The sequence below is a fragment of the Bubalus bubalis genome, chromosome 5 (assembly GCF_019923935.1).
Source record: "Bubalus bubalis isolate 160015118507 breed Murrah chromosome 5, NDDB_SH_1, whole genome shotgun sequence".
NCBI classification, from domain to species: Eukaryota; Metazoa; Chordata; class Mammalia; order Artiodactyla; family Bovidae; genus Bubalus; species Bubalus bubalis.
This window is the reverse complement of record NC_059161.1, coordinates 45,704,375-45,727,602: the sequence shown is the minus strand read 5'-3', so window position 1 is coordinate 45,727,602 and position 23,228 is coordinate 45,704,375. Positions and strand designations below refer to the sequence as shown.

The 23,228-nt window shown below is 40.7% G+C and overlaps 1 protein-coding gene across 5 annotated transcripts in view; it reads left to right on the top strand.

The window, feature by feature from the left end:
• The first annotated feature begins 238 nt into the window (after positions 1-238).
• RGS7 (regulator of G protein signaling 7) overlaps positions 239-23,228 on the top strand; it is a 484,679-nt gene continuing 461,689 nt past the window's right edge. The window contains exons 1-2 of one of the 5 annotated variants that reach the window (XM_025285993.3): positions 239-871; positions 2,097-2,226. In XM_025285993.3, the coding sequence (XP_025141778.1) occupies positions 2,149-2,226 (78 nt within the window). In that variant the 5' untranslated portion in view covers positions 239-871; positions 2,097-2,148. Of the gene's footprint in view, positions 872-976; positions 1,115-2,096; positions 2,227-23,228 lie in introns of those variants that run through there. The other 4 variants (XM_025285995.3, XM_025285994.3, XM_044943053.2 and 1 more) reach the window with 4 other exon arrangements.

Genomic DNA, 23,228 nt, shown 5'->3' with positions numbered 1-23,228 from the left:
CTTTGAAAACTGCTGGAGGGTGAGAGTTAAGTGGGTGACAGGTCCTCTGAGCATCTCCTGTCTAAAAGAGAAACCAGATATTGCAACTATACCTTTATTGTAACAGGTGGCAAGATGTGCACTTCGAGTTGGCAGTCTCCAAATCGTTTTCCATTTCTCTAACTTAGGAGGAAGCTGTGAAATTTGCAGGCAAACGGGCTGAATGACTCATTCGATCCTGGACATTTCCTTCACTCCCAGATGTCTCAATATCCCTCTACTCCCGTTTTTAAAGCATAACGATAATCAGTCATCTGCTACCCTCGCAGTGTCGGCGTAGTCACCGGGCACGTGACCAAAGTGGCCCGCCGCAAGGGGCTACCTCCATTCCTGCATGCCTTCATCCATCCATCCACCCACCCACCCATCGCCCTTTCTGTTCTCCGGCTTAACACTCCCATCTCCGGGCCTTCAGCGGCGCGCACACCGGCGAGCCGGGTGTGCAAGGGCCCGGGTTGCACGCGCTTGGGGGCAGGGCGCCACTTTCCCTGCCCGAGAAGGCGGGGCGGCGGAGGAGACGGGGCAGCGAGGCCGCGCGGAGCCGAGCCCCCCGAACCCCGCCCGGCTCCCCTCCCCGAGCCGGCACCTAGGGACGCCGGGTCCCACGTGACAGTCCCCTCCTCCCTCCCCAGTCGCGCGCACGGGCCGGGCGTCTCGGTCCCGCGCGCGCTCGTGGTCCGGGAGCCCGGGAGCCAAGCGAAGGAGGGAGCGGTGGAGCGCGGGCCGTCAGAGCCCTGTGCCCGCGCGGAGGTGATGAAGCTGGCCGCGCGCTGACACCGCCGCACCCAGCCGCCGGGAAGCAGGCGCCTCGGGCCGCGACCTTGAGGAGGAGGTACGAGGCTGGGCACGGCGATGGGTGTGGGCTGGGGTGGAGGCGGAGGTCGGAGGCGGTGCCCCGGAGCCCCGCGCCCGGGTCCGCGGGGCTGACACCGCCGCCGGCCCGGCTCCAGTGCGCGGCTCGGGCTCGCCTGCCATTTGCTGCCGCCGCAGGCGAGCCGGGCTTGCTTGTTTTCCCCTCTCTCTCTGCCTTGTCGCTCCGAGGCTTCCGCAGTTGGCGCTGCTCACGGTGACCCAGGTAATTGCCTGAAGGGCCGACCTCCCACCTGGTCTTGTTGCTAGGACACCTTCTGTGCCTTCTGGCCGGGGTTGGTCAGGGTTACGCCGCGACTTCCGAAGCCGAGTTGGGCCGAGGGGAGAGGCAGCAGTGGCCGGGCAGTGCAGGCAGGTGAAAGTCGAGGAAGCTGCCTTGACTCTGTGCGGGAGACCTAGGGGAATGAAGAGGAAACACATGACTGGAGAATGGCCCAGGAATGGGCCTCTGATGCGCTTGCATGCGGGGAAACTAGACAGACACCTGGGAGAAAGTGCTGCCACAGGGTGTTGCCTTTTTAACCATTCGCGGAGGGAGGGGGGAAACACCATCCGGTGGGGATGCAAGTATTGGGAGAGAAGAGAACTCTGTAGGATGGAAATGGTAACCGTGTTTTTTTTTTTTTTTTTTTTCTTTTTTCCAGTGAACCTCAAACACTTTTAAAAATGAGTATCCAGAAAATCAAGTCAATTAAAACCCTAGTCAAATGACAATTTTAACTAAAAGATTGTCATTTCTTACAATTTCCTGGGAGTACTGTAGGTGTACATTTTTTTTTTAATCTATTTCTGTGCTACTTTCTACAAGCCAGCCCCAGCATGTAAGCATGCTCCAATGTTGAATGGGGGAGATGAATCAAGAGTCAACCTGCTTGGATAGTTAGGGAGTTTGGGATGGTCATGTACACACTGCTGTATTTAAAATAGATAACCAACAAGGACCTATTGTACAGTACACGGAACTCTGCTCAATGTTATGTGCCTGCCTGGATGGGAGGGGTACTTGGGGGAGAACGGATACATGTATATATATGACTGAAGAGCTTCACTGTTCACCTGTAAGTACCACAACATGGTTAATCGGCTGTACTCCCATACAAAGTAAAAAGTTTAAAGTTTGGAAAAATAAGAGTCAACCTTCTTAAGTATTACCATTAAGAACTCACTGAAGTCTCTGTCTCTTGCAGGGTAGACTGACAATTCCTGTATCTGAGAGTGGACCACCGGGTGTGTGGTGCCATGGCCCAGGGGAATAATTATGGACAGACCAGCAATGGGGTGGCAGATGAATCACCCAACATGCTGGTGTACAGAAAGGTAAGGATTTCTTCACTTTCCTGGAAAAAGGGAAACTTCTGGCTTCTTTGAATTTTTCTTTCCCCCCTCAGATCAGAGTATCTATCAATTTTGTGACCTTAAAAATTCTCCAAATCCTTGATGACTGCATACTATACTTGAGGATGAGCTGACATTCTCAAGTAATGCATATGTATAGAGACATAGTGAAGTTCATGAGGCTACTGATACTCCGTTCTCACACTTTCTCTGTGGATCCTACATGGATGAATCTGCAGTCAGCAGCAGCAGCAGCAAATTTGGACATCCCACATATTTTGTTTGTCACATACAGGATTTTATAGTATCTGTAATAGTTTTTAAAAGCTTTTTCTAATACTCTTCCTAAGCTTTTGGGTTGTAATGATCATACAGATGTATAACATTTTAGAAATGAATGAAGACTACATTGCATTCCTGGGGCAAGAGTGAATGTGGCTATGTATGTATGGGTGATTTAATAACTTTGCTTCTAACTAAATAATTCCAGTTTCTTTTTTTTAATCTTAGCTTAAGGTATTTTTTACTTTGTGTTATTTTTATAATTTTACTTATGGGTATTTATGTTCTAGTGCCATATGCCCATTAAATAAATCTTTATATTTTAGAAGCTTTTTTTTCCTCCAAACTGATCTGACAGCTTTATGCATTTTATAACGATGCTGTCAACACCAAATTTCTAGATATTGAGCCACCATAATAAAGATGTATTTGAATATTGTATGTGCTTCAGAGTGGTTGCTTAGGTAAATTCTTTCTGGTTAGAATCAATAATCTTACTAAAATTAAGGAAGCAGCATTCTTCATTTAAATTCTGGTACAGAAGTTACTGCCTTTTCTGAGGGATTATTTTTCTTTAGCATATTATTTGTAGTGCTTATTGGGGTAGGATTTCTTTAGTTAACACTAGCAGAGGTAAAAAGGAAATTGGGCCTGGAAACCAAGAAAACTGTTAAAGATTTTAATTAGTGTGAGCCCATTGAAGAGTCTAGGATGAGTTTACTAGAGGATCAGAACTGGTTATGGGGAAAGATGAAATGCTTTCCACCTTGACCTGTACTAAATCCAGACTTTCCTTCATTGTGGCCCAATGTCATTAACAGGTGCTGATGATACGTGTTTGCGGAAATCTTGTTATTGTTTCTATGTGAATATGCATGGATATCCTGACGGTGCTAATCTTGTAGACTATAGGACGTTGTGTACCTGTGAATGCAGGGGTGTGTGTGTGTGTGTGTGTGTGTGTGTGTGTGTGACAGCACAGTAAAACTTTTTCTTCACAGGGAACAAAATTGCCTATTTTAGTCTTAAAGCATCCCTGCTGGATAAATCAAGGAAATAATCCCCTTGAGCTTAATTATTACTATTCTATTCCTATACTGATTGAAATTATTGGGTATTTGCCCATTCTATATAAATTCAGTTAGGAGAAGACCTATTTTGGGGCAAGTTATGTATTTCTAAAGAGGTTGTAATATTCCTTATTTTTTTGTATGACTTCGAAAATTGTAATATGAAAGATATGAGAATTGTAAATTCTATCTTGTAGGTTTGTGCAGTGTTGAGAGTTGGACTTTTGTAAAATTACTAAGTTAGCTATTTTTGTTAGGTCAAACACTGTTATTCTCCATTTCCCTATAAATGATCCGAGGCTAAATTGATTGGACACCTAACAGTTAATCTTGATTAGAAATAAACAATATGATATCAATCTGTGTGTCTCATTTAGTCAGTTATTATGAGAATAAGTGAAAACTGAGGCTAGGAGTTTTATAGATAGTTATTGGATTATTTAGTGTACCTAAGGTTCGTACTGCTAATTTTGAAACACTAAGTTGTTGTTTAGTATCAAACTGTCATTATGGTTACTTAAAAGTGAACAGGCTATGATGACTTCATAGCCTGGGGAGAGAATGTAATTCTTTTTCATTCTTTTAAGCCTTGCTGTTCTGTTGTGTAAGCTTGGAACTGCTTGTGCTACTTCTTTTGCCCTCCTTTGTTTAGGGTAGTGACACATATAATTAATTTCTAGAAAAGATTTCCCTGAGAAATCCTTATTAGAAAAATGTAACTCCAGTAAATTTTACTCATAATGCTTAATTATGGGTTGCTTGTCTATCCTTTTATTTTCTGAATGTATATATTTTTTGTTTTTGTTTGTGACACAAATAATAATATTAATATATAAATACCAGATAATTTATATAAAGAAACACAACGGTCTTGGTTATCATTTGCTGGTTACCAAGTCTCATGGTCTGCCTCTGTAGGCAGATATACATCATGACATCATGTGACCATTTAACTTCTGTTTTTTTGTATCTTATGTGGGCTTTGACATTAAATATCTTCTCAGTAGCGACAAAATTTTAATGTGAAGAACAGCAGAGTAGTTGGAGGAGGGTTGTAGGTTAACTTCATGTATTAGAATATTTCAACTGGTGGACTTGCATAAAAGAATAAGTGACATGTTACAAATCCTAAATCAAAGGTAAGGGAAGAATTTAAACCTCACAGTGCCTTGCTTAGTATCAGTGAGGAGAATGCTTGGAGAAATTGCTGTTTTATTGATTTATGCCAATTTTCCACTTCTGGTTAATTGTGGAAACATAACATTTAAAGTGGGCTCTGAACTAGAAGTGTTCATGGTGTTCTCACTATTTCCCCTCCCTGCAAGCCTCCCAGGATTCAGATGGCTTATACCTACTAAAGATATGCATGCACTAATTCCGTGTTCTCTTGGTAAGTTATGTATGAGGTTTAGGAATGTTCTCATGTGGGATAGGAAACAGTGAATGGTTGTCAAAGTGGAATACACAAAAAAGCTGGGGTTTGTGAATTTCTTGTGTTGGTCTGATGCCCCTCCACCATGATTGCCCTCATACGGATTATTGTGGTTCCTGCAAATAATGGGAACATTCCAGGAATCTTTTTTTCCATGGAGAATTCCTTTGTGATATTATGGGGAAAATGTACAATGGGTAGAACTATGATCTTCCAGGTAGAGTGAGTGATACCTTTGTAAAAGCTGCAGGCATTACTAACACTGTTACTGACCAGGGTTCTTGGACTCCTTAATCAATAGAAATTGATAAGATTCCAGATGAGAAATTCAGGCAAGATTTTATTGGCTTTAAGGCTTTATTGCTTACTTCCCGAGGTGGAGCAAGGTAGCCCATTAAATGGGATGAGGGTAAGGATGAACGTGTGGTTTGGACTGGACAGATGCCTTGGGTGGTCTGCCAGCCCCCTTGGTGGGGCTGTGTGCAGGGATCATGCACAGTACCCGGGATGCCTCAGAAGTGGCAGCTGGGTTTTTGGTCTTTTTGTATCTTGTTCATAATTTGCCAACTGCATATGTACGCAGTTATTTTTAGTGTCTTACAGTTTCTTTATATTCTGTTGCTTGAGATGAGCAGATGAGGAGATGTGCAGGTCCAAGCATTACAACAAAGGGTCCCAGGTCCCAGGCCCAGCCGGTCTCAACACTGCTTCACAATCAGGGTTGGTACCTGCAAATCAGTCTCGGATATTTGCTGGTACCTTTTTGACTTAATATGAGGACTCTTTGTAGGCTTTGTTTGATAGCAGAGGTACATTAAAAAAAATCATATGGACAAAATATTATCCTTAGCAATTTTTCAATTTATAATGTTGCTTTTTCCACAGGCAAGTTGATGAAACTAGAGTGGTTATGTCATTTTATATATATGAAAACATTAAAAATGTATAAAATGTGAGGCTTAACCACTTTTAGTAGTGGGGCTTCCTAAGTTCCCTTTGGTAGGCCTTAACTAGAATGGAATAGAAATAAATCAACTTCCTGAAGAAGAGACCCACCTAGCTCCAACTCACCCTGGATTCAGACTAGCTTCTTGAAATGTATGTAGAGGTGACAACTCACATGTCAAACACTGCTCTCTTTCTTGGTCTTCTCATTCCTGGGGGTGGTACTGGCTGTGAAGGATTGCTGAGCTAGAACCCGAGATTATAGGGAGACACATTCTAAATTTGGTGTCTGGCCAGTATGCTGCCCACTAGACAGCATACATCACTTTTCATCCAGAAGCTGACATTCCTGCGCTTGAAAAACAAAATATCTAGGGCACCTTGTGGGCCAGTATTTCAAATTGGCTGGCATGCTGGCTTCATACTAGCAGGAATGTTCAGAATGACCAATAATTTCTGGTGTTATTGCAACAACCATTTATGCTCCAGCTGTCAGAAAAGAAAAGGAAAATATTTTCCTCATTCACTGTTTTAGTGGAATGAACACATCTTTTGGAAAGAGCAAATGTATAAAGTTCACTATGCCTCTCGCCTCCGCAAGCACCCTGACCTTTTCCCTCACCCATTCTCTCTTCCCTTCTTCTCTCTTTGTTGTCCATCTAGTCACTCTCTTTCCATTTGTTTCTTCCTTTTAATTTTTCTTTTAAAAAAAGACCTAAGGGTGAAGATATAATTTTCCCTAAGATGCTGCTCATTTTAATTGTGAAACAGAAAGTTATGTTTTGGAGGTGAGAGCAGGTACCAGCCTTGTTTTGACTACCTCTTAGGCACAGACACTCAGATGGGTGCTTTTAAACTTGGTATCATATTGTGGTTGTGGCAAAGGGTTAGTCTTGAAGGACTCAATTCAGTTCAATCGCTCAGTTGTGTCTGAGTCTATGTGACCCCATGGACTGCAGCACGCTAGGCTTCCCTGTCCATCACCAACTCCCAGGGCTTGCTCAAACTCATGTTGGTTGAGTTGGTGATGCCATCCAACCATCTCATCTTCTGTCATCCCCTTCTCCTCCTGCCTTCAATCTTTCCCAGCATCAGGGTCTTTTCCAATGAGTCAGTTCTTAGCATCGGTGGCCAAAGTACTGCAGCTTCAGCTTCAGTGTCAGTCCTTCCAGTGAATATTCAGGACTGATTTCCTTTAGGATTGCCTCGTTTGATCTCCTTGCAGTCCAAAGGACTCTCAAGAGTCTTCTCCAACACCACAGTTCAAAAGCATCAATTCTTTGGTGCTCAGCTTTCTTTATACGTGACTATTGGAAAAACCATAGCTTTGGTTAGATGGACCTTTGCTGGCAGTGTCTCTGTTTTTTAATATGCTGTCTAGGTTGGTTATAATTTTTCTTCCAAGGAGCAAGCGTTTTATAATTTCATGGCTGTAGTCACCATTTGCAGTGATTTTGGAGTGCAAGAAAATAAAGTCTGCCACTGTTTCCATTGTTTCCCCATCTATTTGCCATGAAATAATGGGACTAGATGCCATGATCTTCGTTTTTTGAATACTGAGTTTTAAGCCAGCTTTTTCACTCTCTTCTTTCATTTTCATCAAGAGGCTCTTCCTCTTCGCTTTCTGCCATACGGGTGGTGTCATCTGCATATCTGAGGTTATATTGACATTTCTCCCAGCAATCTTGATTCCAGCGTGTGCTTTATCCAGCCCAGCATTTCTCATGATATATTCTTCATATAGGTTAAATAAGCAGGGTGACGATATACAGCCTCAATGTACACCTTTCCCAATTTTTAACCAGTCTCTTGGTGTATGGCCGGTTCTAACTGTTGCTTCTTGACCTACATACAGGTTTCTCAGGAGGCAGGTAAGGTGGTCTGGTATTCCCATCTCTTTTAAGAATTTTCCACAGTTTTTTGTGATGCACACAGTCAAAGGCGTTAGCGTAGTCAATGAAGCAGAAGTAAATGTTTTTCTGAAATTCCTTTGCTTTTTCTGTGATCCAACGGAGATTGGCAATTTGATCTCTGGTTCTTCTGCCTTTCCTAATTCCAGCTTGAACATCTGGAAGTTCTCTGTTCACATACTGTTGAAGCCTAGCTTGGAGAATTTTGAGCATTACTTTGCTAGCGTGTGAGATGAGTGCAATTGTGCAGTAGTTTGAACATTCTTTGGCGTTGCCATTCTTTGGGATTGGAACAAAAACTGACCTTTTCCAGTCCTGTGTCCATTGCTGAGTTTTCCAAATTTGCTGGCATATTGAGTGCAGCACTTTCACAACATCATCTTTTCGGATTTGAAATAGCTCAGTTGGAATTCCATCACCTCCACTAACTTTGTTTGTAGTGATGCTTTATTGAAGGACTGAGATGGCTCTATTTTTGAAGAGTAAGATGGGACAATTGGCCTTTCTTACATAAAAGGTGTAGGGGAGCTCTCAGCCCAGTCAGAAGATCACCTCTGCTGATTGCTTTGACCTAGACATTGCCTTGGGAAGCTCTTGCTGTAGTCAGTCTGTTCTGTGAAAACAGATATATCTGCAAGAGAGGGGAGTGACTTGTTTTCCTCTTGGAAAAGAGTGAGTCACAGACATCACTAGTTTCTTAGTGGCGAGTTAGCTGACATTTTCAGCATTAACTCGGTGCATTTGTCTTTTCAGGATTGTCCAGTCTGGTCAACCTTGAAGTTGTCACGTTTCTCCCTCCTCAAGCTCCTTTATGAAAAATAGGCTTTGACATTTTTGCACTTTCGTTATCTTGATCTGTCTGTGTATAGAGTGCTGCTGCATGTTAGTGTAGAATATTCATAGGTGATAAAAAGAGAAAGGTCTGTTAGAAAACAAAGGAATGTTTGCAAATGGATAATCACAAAAGGCATTTAGGTCCTCAGATTTCTAAACTAGGGGCTCAGAGGGAAGGCAGGCATCTACGCCATTTCTAGAAAATTCCAGAATGAAGTGTCTTCTGAATATATGACTTGAAAGCTCCTTCCTAAAGGATGTGTCTGCTATAAATATAAGTTTAATCTGTTTGAATCAGATGCAGACCTGTTTTTTCCCTCAGTGATACTAATGCTCCCTGAGATAGAATAGGACCATCATCTGTGATACTTCTGAGAAGTAGACAGAGATGTTTTATGAGTAATAATTTAATCATGAATTTTGGATAATAATTAACATAAGCTTGGAGCAAGGAAGCCTTCCATTGAGCTTTTTTCCTCACCAGTTGTTGCTTGTCAGTGCTATTTGTGGGATTAAGATAAGGATTTGTGGCTTGAGTTTTATTTCCTTCCTTTCTCACCTCCAGCCTAACTGAAATCTTAATTGATCAGAGGAAAGTGCAGATGCAGAAAGGAGAAACTATATAGAGGTTTTTAATGCCTTATAATAGTCTTTGTGGCTTTGTTGAGTGATGGAAGCAGGGTATATTTAGGTAGTATGGTTGATGGAATGGGATCACTGCAGAGAATATGAAATTATTTTGGATTTGGATATTTAGCGACTTAATAAATGTTAAGTCTCCTTGAAAACGATATTGCAGCACAAGTAATTGGCCCTTGCTCTCCCTTTCTCCCTGTGCAAAGGAGGCATTTGAATGTCAGTGTTATGGAGGCTTCTATCTTACAAAATATCAATCTAATTATAAAATAATTGTAAATGTTAAAGTGGGTACGCAGTTCCTCAGGGAAAAAAAGACCCACTTCTCTGACATTTGCCCAAGGCAATATGAAAATTTAACTTACCCTCCTTTTAATTCCCTTTGTCTTGTGTCTAATTCAATTAACAAAGGTCTCAGGACATTGGAACTCTAATAGACAATCATGAACTTGATTCCAGTTCCATTAAAATTGCCGCTTGGCCTAGGCTAGGAAGAATTTTGGCTGAGGGGCCTATCCAGGGAAATAAGTTGTTGTTCTGTCTTCTGGAAAAATATATAGGAAAATGGTAGCTTTGTGATATTAGCTGGGTTCTTAACAGTAGCCTAGGAGCCTTCTTATTTAGGTCCTTTCTAATGATTAGCATGTAAAATTCTCTTTAGGAGTCAGTGTGCTAAAGTAGAAGCATGTGCACTGCAGCTGAGTGGTTTTCGTTTTAAATCATGACTCTGCCCTTGTTTAGCTCTGCAGCTGTGGGTTAGCAACCTGCTGCTGCTGCTGCTGCTAAGTTGCTTAAGTTGTGTCTGACTCTGTGCGACCCCATAGATAGCAGCCCACCAGGCTCCCCCGTCCCTGGGATTCTCCAGGCAAGAACATTGGAGTGGGTGGGTTAGCAACCTAACTCCCTTCATTTCAGTTTTCTAACATGTAAAATGTAAAATGATAAAAAATAAAAAAAAGTTTCCTTCATAGAGCTGTTTGATGATAAAATGAGTTCGCCTGTTCAGTTCAGTTCAGTTCAGTTCAATCGCTCAGTCGGGTCCGACTCTCTGCGACCCCATGAATCCCAGCACGCCAGGCCTCCCCGTCTATCACCAACTCCCGGAGTTCACTCAGACTCATGTCCATCGAGTCAGTGATGCCATCCAACCATCTCATCCTCTGTCGTCCCCTTTTCCTCCTGCCCCCAATCCCTCCCAGCATCAGAGTCTTTTCCAATGAGTCAACTCTCTGCATGAGGTGGCCAAAGTACTGGAGTTTCAGCTTTAGCATCATTCCTTCCAAAGAAATCCCAGGGCTGATCTCCTTCAGAATGGACTGGTTGGATCTCCTTGCAGTCCAAGGGACTCTCAAGAGTCTTCTCCAACACCACAGTTCAGAAGCATCAATTCTTCAGCGCTTAGCTTTCTTTACAGTCCAACTCTCACATCCATACATGACCACCAGAAAAACCATAGCCTTGACTAGACGGACCTTTGTTGGCAATGGTAAATGTCTCTGCTTTTGAATATGCTATCTAGGTTGGTCATAACTTTCCTTCCAAGTAGTAAGCTTCTTTAAATTTCATGGCTGCAATCACCATCTGCAGTGATTTTGGAGCCCCCAAAAATAAAGTCTGCCACTGTTTCCACTGTTCCCCCATCTATTTCCCATGAAGTGATGGGACCAGATGCCATGATCTTCGTTTTCTGAATGCTGAGCTTTAAGCCAACTTTTTCACTCTCCACTTTCACTTTCATCAGAGGCTTTTGAGTTCCTCTTCACTTTCTGCCATAAGGGTGGTGTCATCTGCATATTTGAGGTTATTGATATTTCTCCCGGCAATCTTGATTCCAGCTTGTGTTTCTTCCAGCCCAGCCTTTCTCATGATGTACTCTGCATATAAGTTAAATAAGCAGGGTGACAATATACAGCCTTGACGTACTCCTTTTCCTATTTGGAACCAGTCTGTTGTTCCATGTCCAGTTCTAACTGTTGCTTCCTGACCTGCATACATATTTCTCAAGAGGCAGGTCAGGTGGTCTGGTATTCCCATCTCTTTCAGAATTTTCCACAGTTTATTGTGATCCACACAGTCAAAGGCTTTGGCATAGTCAACAAAGCAGAAATAGATGTTTTTCTGTTAAACAACCTCAATAAATGTTTCAATAAATGCAATAATAATAATAATATAATTATGCAATTATAATTATAACAATGTGTAATATGTCATAGTTACATTATATATTATAATTCTAATAATTATTCTTTCCCTATTCCTATTTAATGAAACACATTGTATATGCCATAGGGTCCAGTATGTTGCTATATTTTTTGATATTGGTAAAAATGTGAACATTTTAACCACTCCCAGTCATGTCTTTCTGGTAGTTAAAGGCAGATTCTGTAGGATGCTGGGGTAATACCATTTTTATGACACAGTGAGTGTCCTAACTTACATTCTATATAGCTAGCTTCTTCTAATTTTAATAAAGTCTTTGAATTATTATCTAATATATATTTGAAGTCTGCACAGTTTTTTAGATATTACATAAACTAAATAAAGTCTTTGCCTCTGGAATTTCAGAGGTGAAAAGAAACTAAGAATTTATCTACTTTTTAATTTTGCAGATTATGAAATTTAAGATCAGAGGAGTAACATGATTGGTCTAAGTCACACAGGATGAATTCAGGTCTTTATTTATTTGTCTTTCTGTGTTATGTGTGTTTCTCTATCTTTCTCTTAAAATAAATGCAATAAGTCTTGTGTTTATGGTTTAGTTTCAGTAAGAAATCAGTGTCTTGGTTACGCTGTGGCATCCATGGATTATTCCAGGATATTTAATCACCACTATAGTAGACGACTAGATTCCCTTTTCCTTTCAACTATAGTTTAGCATTTGAAGCCCCGGGAATAAGATTGAGAACTAGTTTGACCTACTCTGGTAGTAGTTTTTTCTTGATTTAATCCTGACTGGAAGTTCTAGGCTGATGAAAACCCAGAATTTGATGTTCTGTGGCAGCACTGCCCAATAGAGCTTTCTATCATGATGGAAATGTGCTACGTACTGTCTAATATAGTAGCCACTAGCCACAGAGGGCAGTTGAACACTTGAAATGTGGCTAATGTGACCAAGGACTTGAATTGTAAATTATATTTAATTTTAATTAATTATAATTTAAATTTAAATAGTCCCCTGTGGCTGGTGGCTATTATATTTGATAGCACAGTGATTATGGAATAAAGCCCATAGAAAAAGCGGTGTCAAAGAGAAAAGAGAAAAGAGAAGGCTGTACTTAGCTTGAGACTTGGCGTGCAGTGCTTGCAACAACGTTGCAACAAAAAAACTGTTCAACAAACAATTTTTAAAAATTATAGTACAGATGTAAAGCTTTAAAGGAGAACCATGGTCTGCTAAGGAAATATTAGGAGATATTGTAATAAATTACACCAAAGGTTTATGTTTTGGTTTTTTTCCCACCATGTGGAAAGTGGAAGTGGTCTGCAGAGGGTGGCCCTCCAAAGGTCAGATGATAGAGGTTGTTTTGCAGCAAGACTAAAATCTGCATGCACCATGAATATCCCAGGAAGTGCACTTGCAGCATCTCAGGTGATTTACTAATGTTGAAAGCATTCTAATTAACCTGTGTATCTTATGGAGTCTCAGACATGCATTGTAGCCATTCCAATTCCTGTTAAGACTGAGGGGAAAACCAGAAGTTCTGGGTACAAGGGAGTTAAAGTGGTTGTAATCCTTGTTGAGAATTTAAAATTGGGGTATAATTTTTTTTAAAGCTTACTTCTTTTTCATATACCTCAGAATGTTGAAAGGAAGGCAGTAGTCTAGGGAAAATAGTTAATTCATGATGAAGTGACAGAGTCTCCAAGTCAGAAGAGCTAGATGTGAACCCCTGCTCTGCCCCTGATTGGCTGCATAAGTCTGGACAAGTTTGTTAACTTCTCCTAGAGACTACTTTACAGAATCATTGAAAAGATGAATTGTAAGTGAGAATGTTTGACTGAAAGTGACTGACAGGTTATGCTACAGACTCTTTGGGAATTGTGAAAGATACTGAGGTTCCTTGCAAGAATAAACTTTGCTATACTCTCCTTGACCAGTCTTCCCAGTTTGCTGAGTGTCCCTATGGCCATAGGTCATTTAGAAGCCCAGCTTCCCCCCAGTTGGCTATTGATGGAAGTTGTCAAGATTGATATATATCTACATGACCATCTTTGGCCATACAAAACCTTTTGAAATGTCAGGCAAATTGGTTCAGTAGAAGGTTTTTCTCTAGTACAGAATCTAGGGAAAGTGTTCAACTTTAGTATTTAAAATGATGTATATCAAAGCATTTTGAAGGAAATTAAGTATCATATAGAACATATTATTACTCATATTTCTCTTGCTAAACTTTTTAAAATACATTTTTTTTCCTGGAAATCAGGGCTATTTGTCACTTGCTCCAAGGTTTATATTTAGTATTTTGGGTTTTGACTTTCAGTTTATTGTTAATTAGAAGAGTTGTCTTTTATTGAGTGCTTACCATGTGTCAAGGCCTTCATGTATACTATCTAATTTCCTTAAAATATGTTGCCTGTTGATTATTACCATCCTGTTTTTCTAATAAGAAAGCTGAAACTGACATATGCAGACTAAGTGGCTGTCCAAGATTGCTCAGGGATTAGTAACAAAGCTGGTGAGCTCCATGAGGATGGAGACTCCTATCTTTAGTGCTATGTTCACAGCACCCAGAGAAATGGTAAAGTAGATGTTCCTGAATATTGAGTACCTAAGCACATGATCAGTGAATGAACAAATGAATGACTGCACAAATGAATGAATGCTTGGCCCAAAGTCTGCATTCTTGCCTCTTCACTGTGTTGCTTTCATTTAGATTAGTGAATGGATAGCATGTTCAAAATTCAATTCTGTACACCATATATACATTGAGCCTCAGCTATGATTGAACTGTGTGGTAGGCCTTCGGAATAGAGTTGTGAACTAGACAGATAGGGTTTGAATCCTCACTGAGCTTACTTTACAGTGGTGAGGTCAGATGTCAGATAACTTACTGAAGAGTGATTACTGCCATTCTCCAGGGGACCACATTCTGTCAGATCTCTCCACCATGACCCGCCCATCTTGCCCCATGGGCATGGCTTAGTTTCATTGAGTTAGACAAGGCTGTGGTCCTAGTGTGATTAGATTGACTAGTTTTCTGTGAGTATGGTTTCAGTGTGTCTGCCCTCTGATGCCCTCTTGCAACACCTACCGTCTCACTTGGGTTTCTCTTACCTTGGGTGTGGGGTATCCCTTCACGGCTACTCCAGCAAAGCGCAGCCATTGCTCCTTACCTTGGACGAGGGGTATATCCTCACTGCCGCCCTTCCTGACCTTCAACGTGGGATAGCGCCTCTAGACCCTCCTGTTCCCCACAGCCATGGCTCCTTGGACGTGGGGTTGGTCCTCCTGGCCACCACCCTTGGCCTCGGGCGTGGGGTTGCTCCTCCTGGCCGCCGCCCCTGGCCTCAGGCTCAGGGGCGTGGGGTATCTCCTCCCGGCTGCCGCCCCTGACCTCGGACGCGGGCAATGCAAAGAAATAGAGGAAAACAACAGAATGGGAAAGACTAGAGATCTTTTCAAGAAAATCAGAGCTACCAAAGGAACATTTCATGCAAAGATGGGCTTGATAAAGGACAGAAATGGTATGGACCTAACAGAAGCAGATTTATTAAGAAGAGATGGCAAGAATACACAGAAGAACTGTACAAAAAAGATCTTCACGACCAAGATAATCAGGATGGTGTGATCACTGACCTAGAGTCAGACATCCTGGAATGTGAAGTCAAGTGGGCCTTAGAAAGCATCACTGTGAACAAAGCTAGTGGAGGTGATGGATTTCCAGTTGAGCTACTCCAAATCCTGAAAGATGATGCTGTGAAAGTGCTGCACTCAATATGCCAGCAAATTTGGAAAACTCAGCAGTGGCCACAGGATTGGAAAAGGTCAGTTTTCATTCCAATCCCAAAGAAAGGCAATGCCAAAGAATGCTCAAACTACCACACAATTGCACTTATCTCACATGCTAGTAAAGTAATGCTCAAAATTCTCCAAGCCAGGCTTCAGCAATATGTGAACCGTGAACTTCCTGATGTTCAAGCTGGTTTTAGAAAAGGCAGAGGAACCAGAGATCAAATTGCCAACATCTGCTGGATCATGGAAAATGCAAGAGAGTTCCAGAAAAACATCTATTTCTGCTTTATTCATTATGCCAAAGCCTTTGACTGTGTGGATCACAATAAACTGTGGAAAATTCTGAAAGAGATGGGAATACCAGACTACCTGATCTGCCTCTTGAGAAATTTGTATGCAGGTCAGGAAGCAACAGTTAGAACTGGACATGGAACAACAGACTGGTTCCAAATAGGAAAAGGAGTACGTCAAGGCTGTATATTGTCACCCTGCTTATTTAGCTTATATGCAGAGTACATCATGAGAAACACTGGACTGGAAGAAACACAAGCTGGAATCAAGATTGCCAGGAGAAATATCAATAACCTCAGATATGCAGATGACACCACCTTATGGCAGAAAGTGAAGAGGAACTCAAAAGCCTCTTAATGAAAGTGAAAGCGGAGAGTGAAAAAGTTGGCTTAAAGCTCAGCATTCAGAAAACGAAGATCATGGCATCTGGTCCACCACTTCATGGGAAATAGATGGGGAAACAGTGGAAACAGTGTCAGACTTTATTTTGGGGGCTCCAAAATCACTGCAGATGGTGATTGCAGCCATGAAATTAAAAGACGCTTACTCCTTGGAAGGAAAGTTATGACCAACCTAGATAGCATATTCAAAAGCAGACATTTACTTTGCCAACAAAGGTCCGTCTAGTCAAGGCTATGGTTTTTCCGGTGGTCATGTATGGATGTGAGAGTTGGACTGTAAAGAAAGCTAAGCACTGAAGAATTGATGCTTTTGAACTGTGGTGTTGGAGAAGACTCTTGAGAGTCCCTTGGACTGCAAGGAGATCCAACCAGTCCATTCTGAAGGAGATCAGCCCTGGGATTTCTTTGGAAGGAATGATGCTAAAGCTGAAACTCCAGTACTTTGGCCATCTCATGCGAAGAGTTGACTCATTGGAAAAAACTCTGATGCTGGGAGGGATTGGGGGCAAGAAGAGAAGGGGACTACAGAGGATGAGATCGCTGGATGGCATCACTGTGTCGATGGACATGGGTCTCAGTGAACTCCGGGAGTTGATGATGGACAGGGAGGCCTGGTGTGCTGTGATTCATGGGGTCTCAAAGAGTCAGACACGACTGAGCGACTGATCTGATCTGATCTGATCTGATTACTGCCGGGAAAAAGGAAGAACCGAGTGTTAGGAAAATAAATTTATATTGGGTCATCTGGTTTCTAACATAAGTATTATGTTGATCCGTGTCTTCTGTTTGCAGTTCTAAGTGCTTATCACAGTGCCCAGCTTCTGACACTTAGTAAGTGCTCAATAGATGAAGTAAATTGAGCTGAGCTAATGTTGAAAGTCTTCAGAGATTTACAGAGACAGATGAGGCAAGAGTGTTGATCTGATCCCTTATATCTTATGATAGAAGATCAAATCTCTCCTTCCATAGACTTAAAATTTACTCAATACTTGTGAACTTGAATAAAATTATTTTGCCTCTTTGAGTCCCAGTTTCCTCATCTATAAAATGGAGATAGTAATAATAATGATGATGATGATGACAGATTACTATAAGGATTACATAAATAGTATATGTAAAGCTTGGATAAGTAGGAAACATTTAATATATGTTAACTGTTACTTATAAATGCTGCCCCAAAGGGTTTCTTTATAAGTGGAAGAAATGACATATGGAATTCTCCAGGCAAGAATACTGGAGTGGTAGTCATTCCCTTCTCCAGGGAATCTTCCCGATGCAGAGATCCAACCCGGGTCTCCCAGGTCGCAGGCAGATTCTTTACCATGTGAGGCACTAAGGAAGCCCCTTATAAGGAGCATGTCCATTTAAAATTTTTCTTTCTTATGCTTATTTTAGAATTTAGAATTTGCTGCCCTTCATTGGCTTTTGATAATTTTGTTTAAAACTTTTTCATATGGTAAATGTACGATAAACAATATTAAAAATTTTCATTATAGCACAATTCAAACAAGTGCAAAAGTAGAGAAAAATAATATAAAGAATCTTCATGTGCCCATCCTATAGGGTCAACAGTCCTTAACTGTTGGTAAATCCTGTTTCATTTATATTTCCTCACTTTGGAGTTCCCCTAGTTGGTTGTTTTGAAGCAAATCTCAGAAAATATATGACTTAAGATATAAGTTCTTTAGTGTGTATAAGTACTTTTAAGGAAGATAAAGGTAACTAAAATGATTATTACTTGTCCTGCATCCTTAAAACAATGATATATTTTACTCCATAAGCTTTTAAATTCTTTCATATTGCTCAAATGAGTCTATCATTCTTTCCATTTTTTTCCAAAAAAAGAAGCACAACTTTTTTTATGTACTTATTTATTGGCTGCTATGGGTCTTCGTGTTGTGGCTCACAGGCTCTAGGCTCGAGGGCTCAGTAGTTGTGGCTTATGGGATTAGTTGCTCCACAGCATGTGGGATTTTCCCTGACCAGGAATGGAACCTTTCCCAATGGAACCTTTCCTTTGGGCTTCTCTTGTGGCTCAGTAAAGAATCCCCCCACAATGTGGGAGACCTGGGTTTTATCCCTGGGTTGGGAAGATGCTCTGGAGAAGGGAAAGGCCACCCACTCCAGTATTCTGGCCGGGAGAATTCCGTGGACCGTACAGTCCATTGGGTTGCAAAGAGTTGTACACGATTGAGTGACTTTCACTTCTTTACCACTGGACCACCAGGGAAGTTTGTTTCTGTTTCTTTTTGGTAAAATACACACAACATAAAATTTACCATTTTAAACATATTTAAGTTTTCAGTGGATGAAGCACTGCTGGAATCAAGATTGCTGGGAGAAATATCAATAACCTCAGATATGCAGATGACACCACCCTTATGGCAGAAAGTAAATAAGATCTAAAGAGCCTCTTGATGAAAGTGAAAGTGAGAGTGAAAAAGTTGGCTTAAAGCTCAACATTCAGAAAACTAAGATCATGGCATGTGGTCCTATTACTTCATGGCAAATAGATGGGGAAACAGTGGAAACAGTGACAGACTTATTTTTTTGGGCTCCAAAATCACTGCAGATGGTGACTGCAGCCATGAAGTTAAAAGACACTTGCTCCTTGGAAGAAAAGTTATGACCAACCTAACAGCATATTAAAAAGCAGAGACATTACTTTGCCGGCAAAGGTCTATCTAGTCAAAGCTGTGTTTTTTTCAGTAGTCATATATGGATGTGAGAGTTGGACTATAAAGAAAGCTGAGCACCAAAGAATTGATGCTTTTGAACTGTGGTGTTGGAAAAGCCTCTTGAGAGTCCCTTGGACTGCAGGGATATCCAACCAGTCCATCCTAAAGGAAGTCAGTCCTGAATATTCATTGGAAGGACTGATGCTGAAGCTGAAACTCCAATACTTTGGCCACCTGATGTGAAGAACTAACTCGTTGGAAAAGACCCTGATGCTGGGAAAGATTGAAGGCGGATGGAGAAGGGGACGACAGAGGGTGAGATGGTTGGATGTCATCACCGACTCAATGAACATGAATTTGAGTAAACCCTGGGAGTTGGTGATGGACAGGGAGGCCTGGCATGCTGCAGTCCATGGGGTCACAGAGAGTTGGACACGACTGAGTGACTGAACTTAACTGAAGTATACAGTTCAGTGGCATAAAGTACATTCACAGTGTTCAGCAACTATTACCACCATCCGTCTCCAGAACTTTTTTCATCTTCCTAAGCTGAAACTCTGTACTTATTAAAAAACAACTCTTCATTATCCTCTCCCTCCACCCCTGACAGTCACCCTTCTACTTCCTGACTCTATGAATTTTACTGCTCTTGGTACCTCATCTAAGTGGAATTATGCAGTGCTTATCCTTTTGTGATTGGCTTTTTTAACTTAGTATAATGTCCTCAAAGTTCACCCATGTTATCACATGTGTCAGAATTTCCTTCCTTTCTAAGGCTGAAAAATGCTCCATTGTATGTATGTACCGCATTTTGCTTATCCTTTCATACATCAACGGGCATTTGGGTTACTTTCTCTTTTGACAGTGTGTGTCATGCTGCAGTGAACACTGGTGCATAAATATCTGACCGAGACCGTGCTTTTAATTCCCAGAGTTAGAATTGCTGGATCATATGGTTATTGTATTTCTAACTTTTTAAAGAACTGCCATATTGTTTTTCATAGTGGTTGCACCACATTTTACATTCTCATTAGCAATGCACAGAGATTTGAACTTCTTCACATTCTCACCAAGACTTGTTACTTTTGATAATAGTTTCCTAATGGGTATGAAGTGGCATCTCTTTGTGATTTTGATCTGCATTTCTGTAATAATTGAGCATCTTCTCCTGTGCGTGATTGGCTATTTTCATATCTTCTTAGGGAAATTTGTGAACTTTTAAAGACAGACTAGATTGTCCACATCTAGAAATGGTTATATGAACTATATGATCATATGTCTAACCAGAATTCTGTTATTTTTGTTTGGATTTCTGAGCTACCTTTTTAATAATGGGGAGATTTTCAAAATACTTTCTATCCTTAGGTTCCAAGTTTATACGGTTAAAGTGTAACTTCCATATTTGACTCTTTCAGGTGATGGTAGGGATAAAACTTAATGAATACAAAAATTAAAAAATAGCACACTTAAAGATAAATTTAGTTTTGTTTATTTTGAATCTATGAAATAACTGCTTTGGGGGCATTGAGGTAGGACAGGCAGTCCACATCTCTTAAAGAATCTTGTAAATGTTTGAAAGAATATCCCAGACTCTGAAATTGTATATTGTCTTTCTTTAATTTTTATTTAGTCTCTCCACCTTTTTATTCCTGGCACATTTAAATGTACTAGGACAGTGCTAGTGAATATAGAGTATTCACTCTATTGTTTTTGTTGTTGTTGTTGTTAATTTATTTGTTTTAATTGAAGGCTAATTACTTTACAATATTGTATTGGTTCTGCCAGACATCAACATGAATCTGCCACGGGTGTATACATGTTCCGCATCCTGAACCCCCCTCCCACCTCCCTCCCCATACCATCCCTCTGGGTCATCCCAGTGCACCAGCCCTGAGCATCCTGTATCGAACCTGGACTGGTGATTCGTTTCATATATGACATTATACATGTTTCAGTGCCATTCCCCCAAATCATCCCACCCTCTCCCTCTCCCACAGAGTCCAAAAGACTGTTCTATACATCTGTGTCTCTTTTGCTGTCTCACATACAGGGTTATCGTTACCATCTTTCTAAATTCCATATATATGCGTTAGTTTACTGTATTGGTGTTTTTCTTTCTGGCTTACTTCACTCTGTATAATAGGCTCCAGTTTCATCTGCCTCATTAGAACTGATTCAAATGTATTCTTTTTAATGGCTGAGTAATACTCCATTGTGTATATGTACCACAGCTTTCTTATCCATTCATCTGCTGATGGACATCTAGGTTGCTTCCGTGTCCTGGCTATTATAAACAGTGCTGTGATGAACATTGGGGTACATGTGTCTCTTTCAGAATAGAGATATAATTGATTTTAACCAGAAAAGTTACTATTCATTTAGATTAGGGTAGAAAGATAATTGTAAATTAATTTCTCCTTTCATCTTAAACCTTGTTTTTATGCAGTTATATATTCTTTTCATAACATTTCTTTTAACTGATTTGAACTGATTAACTGATGTGAAGGTGTTGGGATGGAACTTTCAGTGGCTTCAATCAAAATCATTTATCTGTTGGAAATGTGTTCCAGGATTCCTCATTACTGTCTTACTCTGAAAGTTTACTAGAATTAATTAATTTGCTGTACACTGTGATTTGTTTGACTTGTACCCTATTGATTTGTTTGACTCAAAGCTCATTATCACTTTATAAAACTATGTAGACCTGTCTGCCGTTGATACTTCTTTTCTTCTTCCATAGTAATAGCACCCTGCTTTTTTATCAAGGCATATGGCCTCTAGAATAAAGACTGCATTTCCCAGGTTCTCAGGCAGCTAGGTGTAGCCCTGTGATATATCCTGGCCAATGAGATGTAAACAGAATAGATGTATATAGTATCTGGGAAGTGCCCTTAAAGAAAGGGAATATACCTTTCTTTTTTTCTTTTCTTGCTCTTTCTGTCTGGAAAGCAGTCATCTTAGCCAGGAGGTGAAAACTGAGCTGTGGATAGCAGAGTGAAAAGGGAATGAACCTGTTTCCTTGATGGTTATAGAGGCAGCATAGCAACTTGATCTGCCTATGTAATTGTATTGGAGAAAAAGTAACTTATGTATCTTCTGGTTTTTTTTAAGTTTTTTTTTGGAGTAGTTCTAGGTTTACAACAAAATTGAGAGGAAGGTGTAAGTCACTTGGTTGTGTCTGACTCTTTGTGACCCCATGGACCCCAGTCCATGGAATTCTCTAGGCCAGAATACTGGAGTGGGTAGCCCTTCCCTTCTCCAGGGGATCTTCCCAACCCAGGGTTTGAACCCAGGTCTCCTGCAAGGCAGGTGGATTCTTTACCTGCTGAGCCATCAGGGAAGCCCATGAATACTGGAGTGGGTAGCCTATCCCTTCTCCAGCATATTGTCCCAACCCAGGAATTGAACTGGGGTGTCCTGCATTGCAGGTGGATTCTTTATCAGCTGAGCTACCAGAGAAGCCTGGTAAAAGCCTGGAAATTGAGAGGAAGGAACAGAGATTCCCCAAATATTCCCTACCCTACTTAATTAACCTTATCAATACTGTTCATCAGAGTGGTAGCTTTTTGCCAAAGATGTACCTATATTGATACATCATTATCACCCAAAGTTCATAGTTTACCATAGGGTTTGCTATTTTTATAAAAAAATTATTTTATTTATTTTATTTTTGATTGTGCCGGGTCTTCGTTACTTTGTGGGCTTTTCTCTAGTTGCAGTGAGCAGGGGCTACTCTTTTGTTGCAGTGCTTGGGCTTCTCATTGAGGTGGCTTCTCCTGTTTTGGAGCATAGGCTCTAGGGTTCGAGGACTTCAGTACTTGCAGCTCCCAGGGTCTGGAGCCCACGTTCAATAGATGTGGTGCCTAGGCTCAGTTGCTCCAAGGCATGTGGGATCTTCCTGGACCAGGATTTGAACACATGCCTTCTGCATTGGCAGGTGGATTCTTCACCACTGAGCCACTAGAGAAGCCCCAGGATTCACTATTGATGTTGTACATTCTGTGGTTTTAACAAATACATAAAATGTATCCATTGTTATAATATCTCTCAGAATATTTTTATTGCCATCTTTATGTCTTCTAGATATTATGGTTTGAATTTTTTGTAACTTGCAAACAAATCAAATTCTAACCAACTCAACAGCTATATCCAAAACCTTTTATTTTTAATCTGTAAGATAGTAATTGGGAAGAAGCTTTTTTTTTTTGAATATATGTTTGTTGTTTTATTTAAACAAACATCTATTTGTTTTCTAGGAATAAATCTAATTTCTTTTAAGCAATATAATTTGGAAATTCTGACACATAATTATGTAAATGGTTCAATTTAATTAGTAAATATTTGTTGAACAGTTATTTTGTGCAAGTTAATTTGCTAGAAGTGTCGGGGGATAAAGAATCAGTGATGACAATAATATATTCTTTATCTGAGCACTTTACAGTCCCAAGATAGGAGAATCAACATTTTTGCAATTAATTTCATGTATGTATATGTGTATTTGTAGAACCTCATAAAATTGATGGTCCACTTATTCAGTTAACAAAAAAGGCTC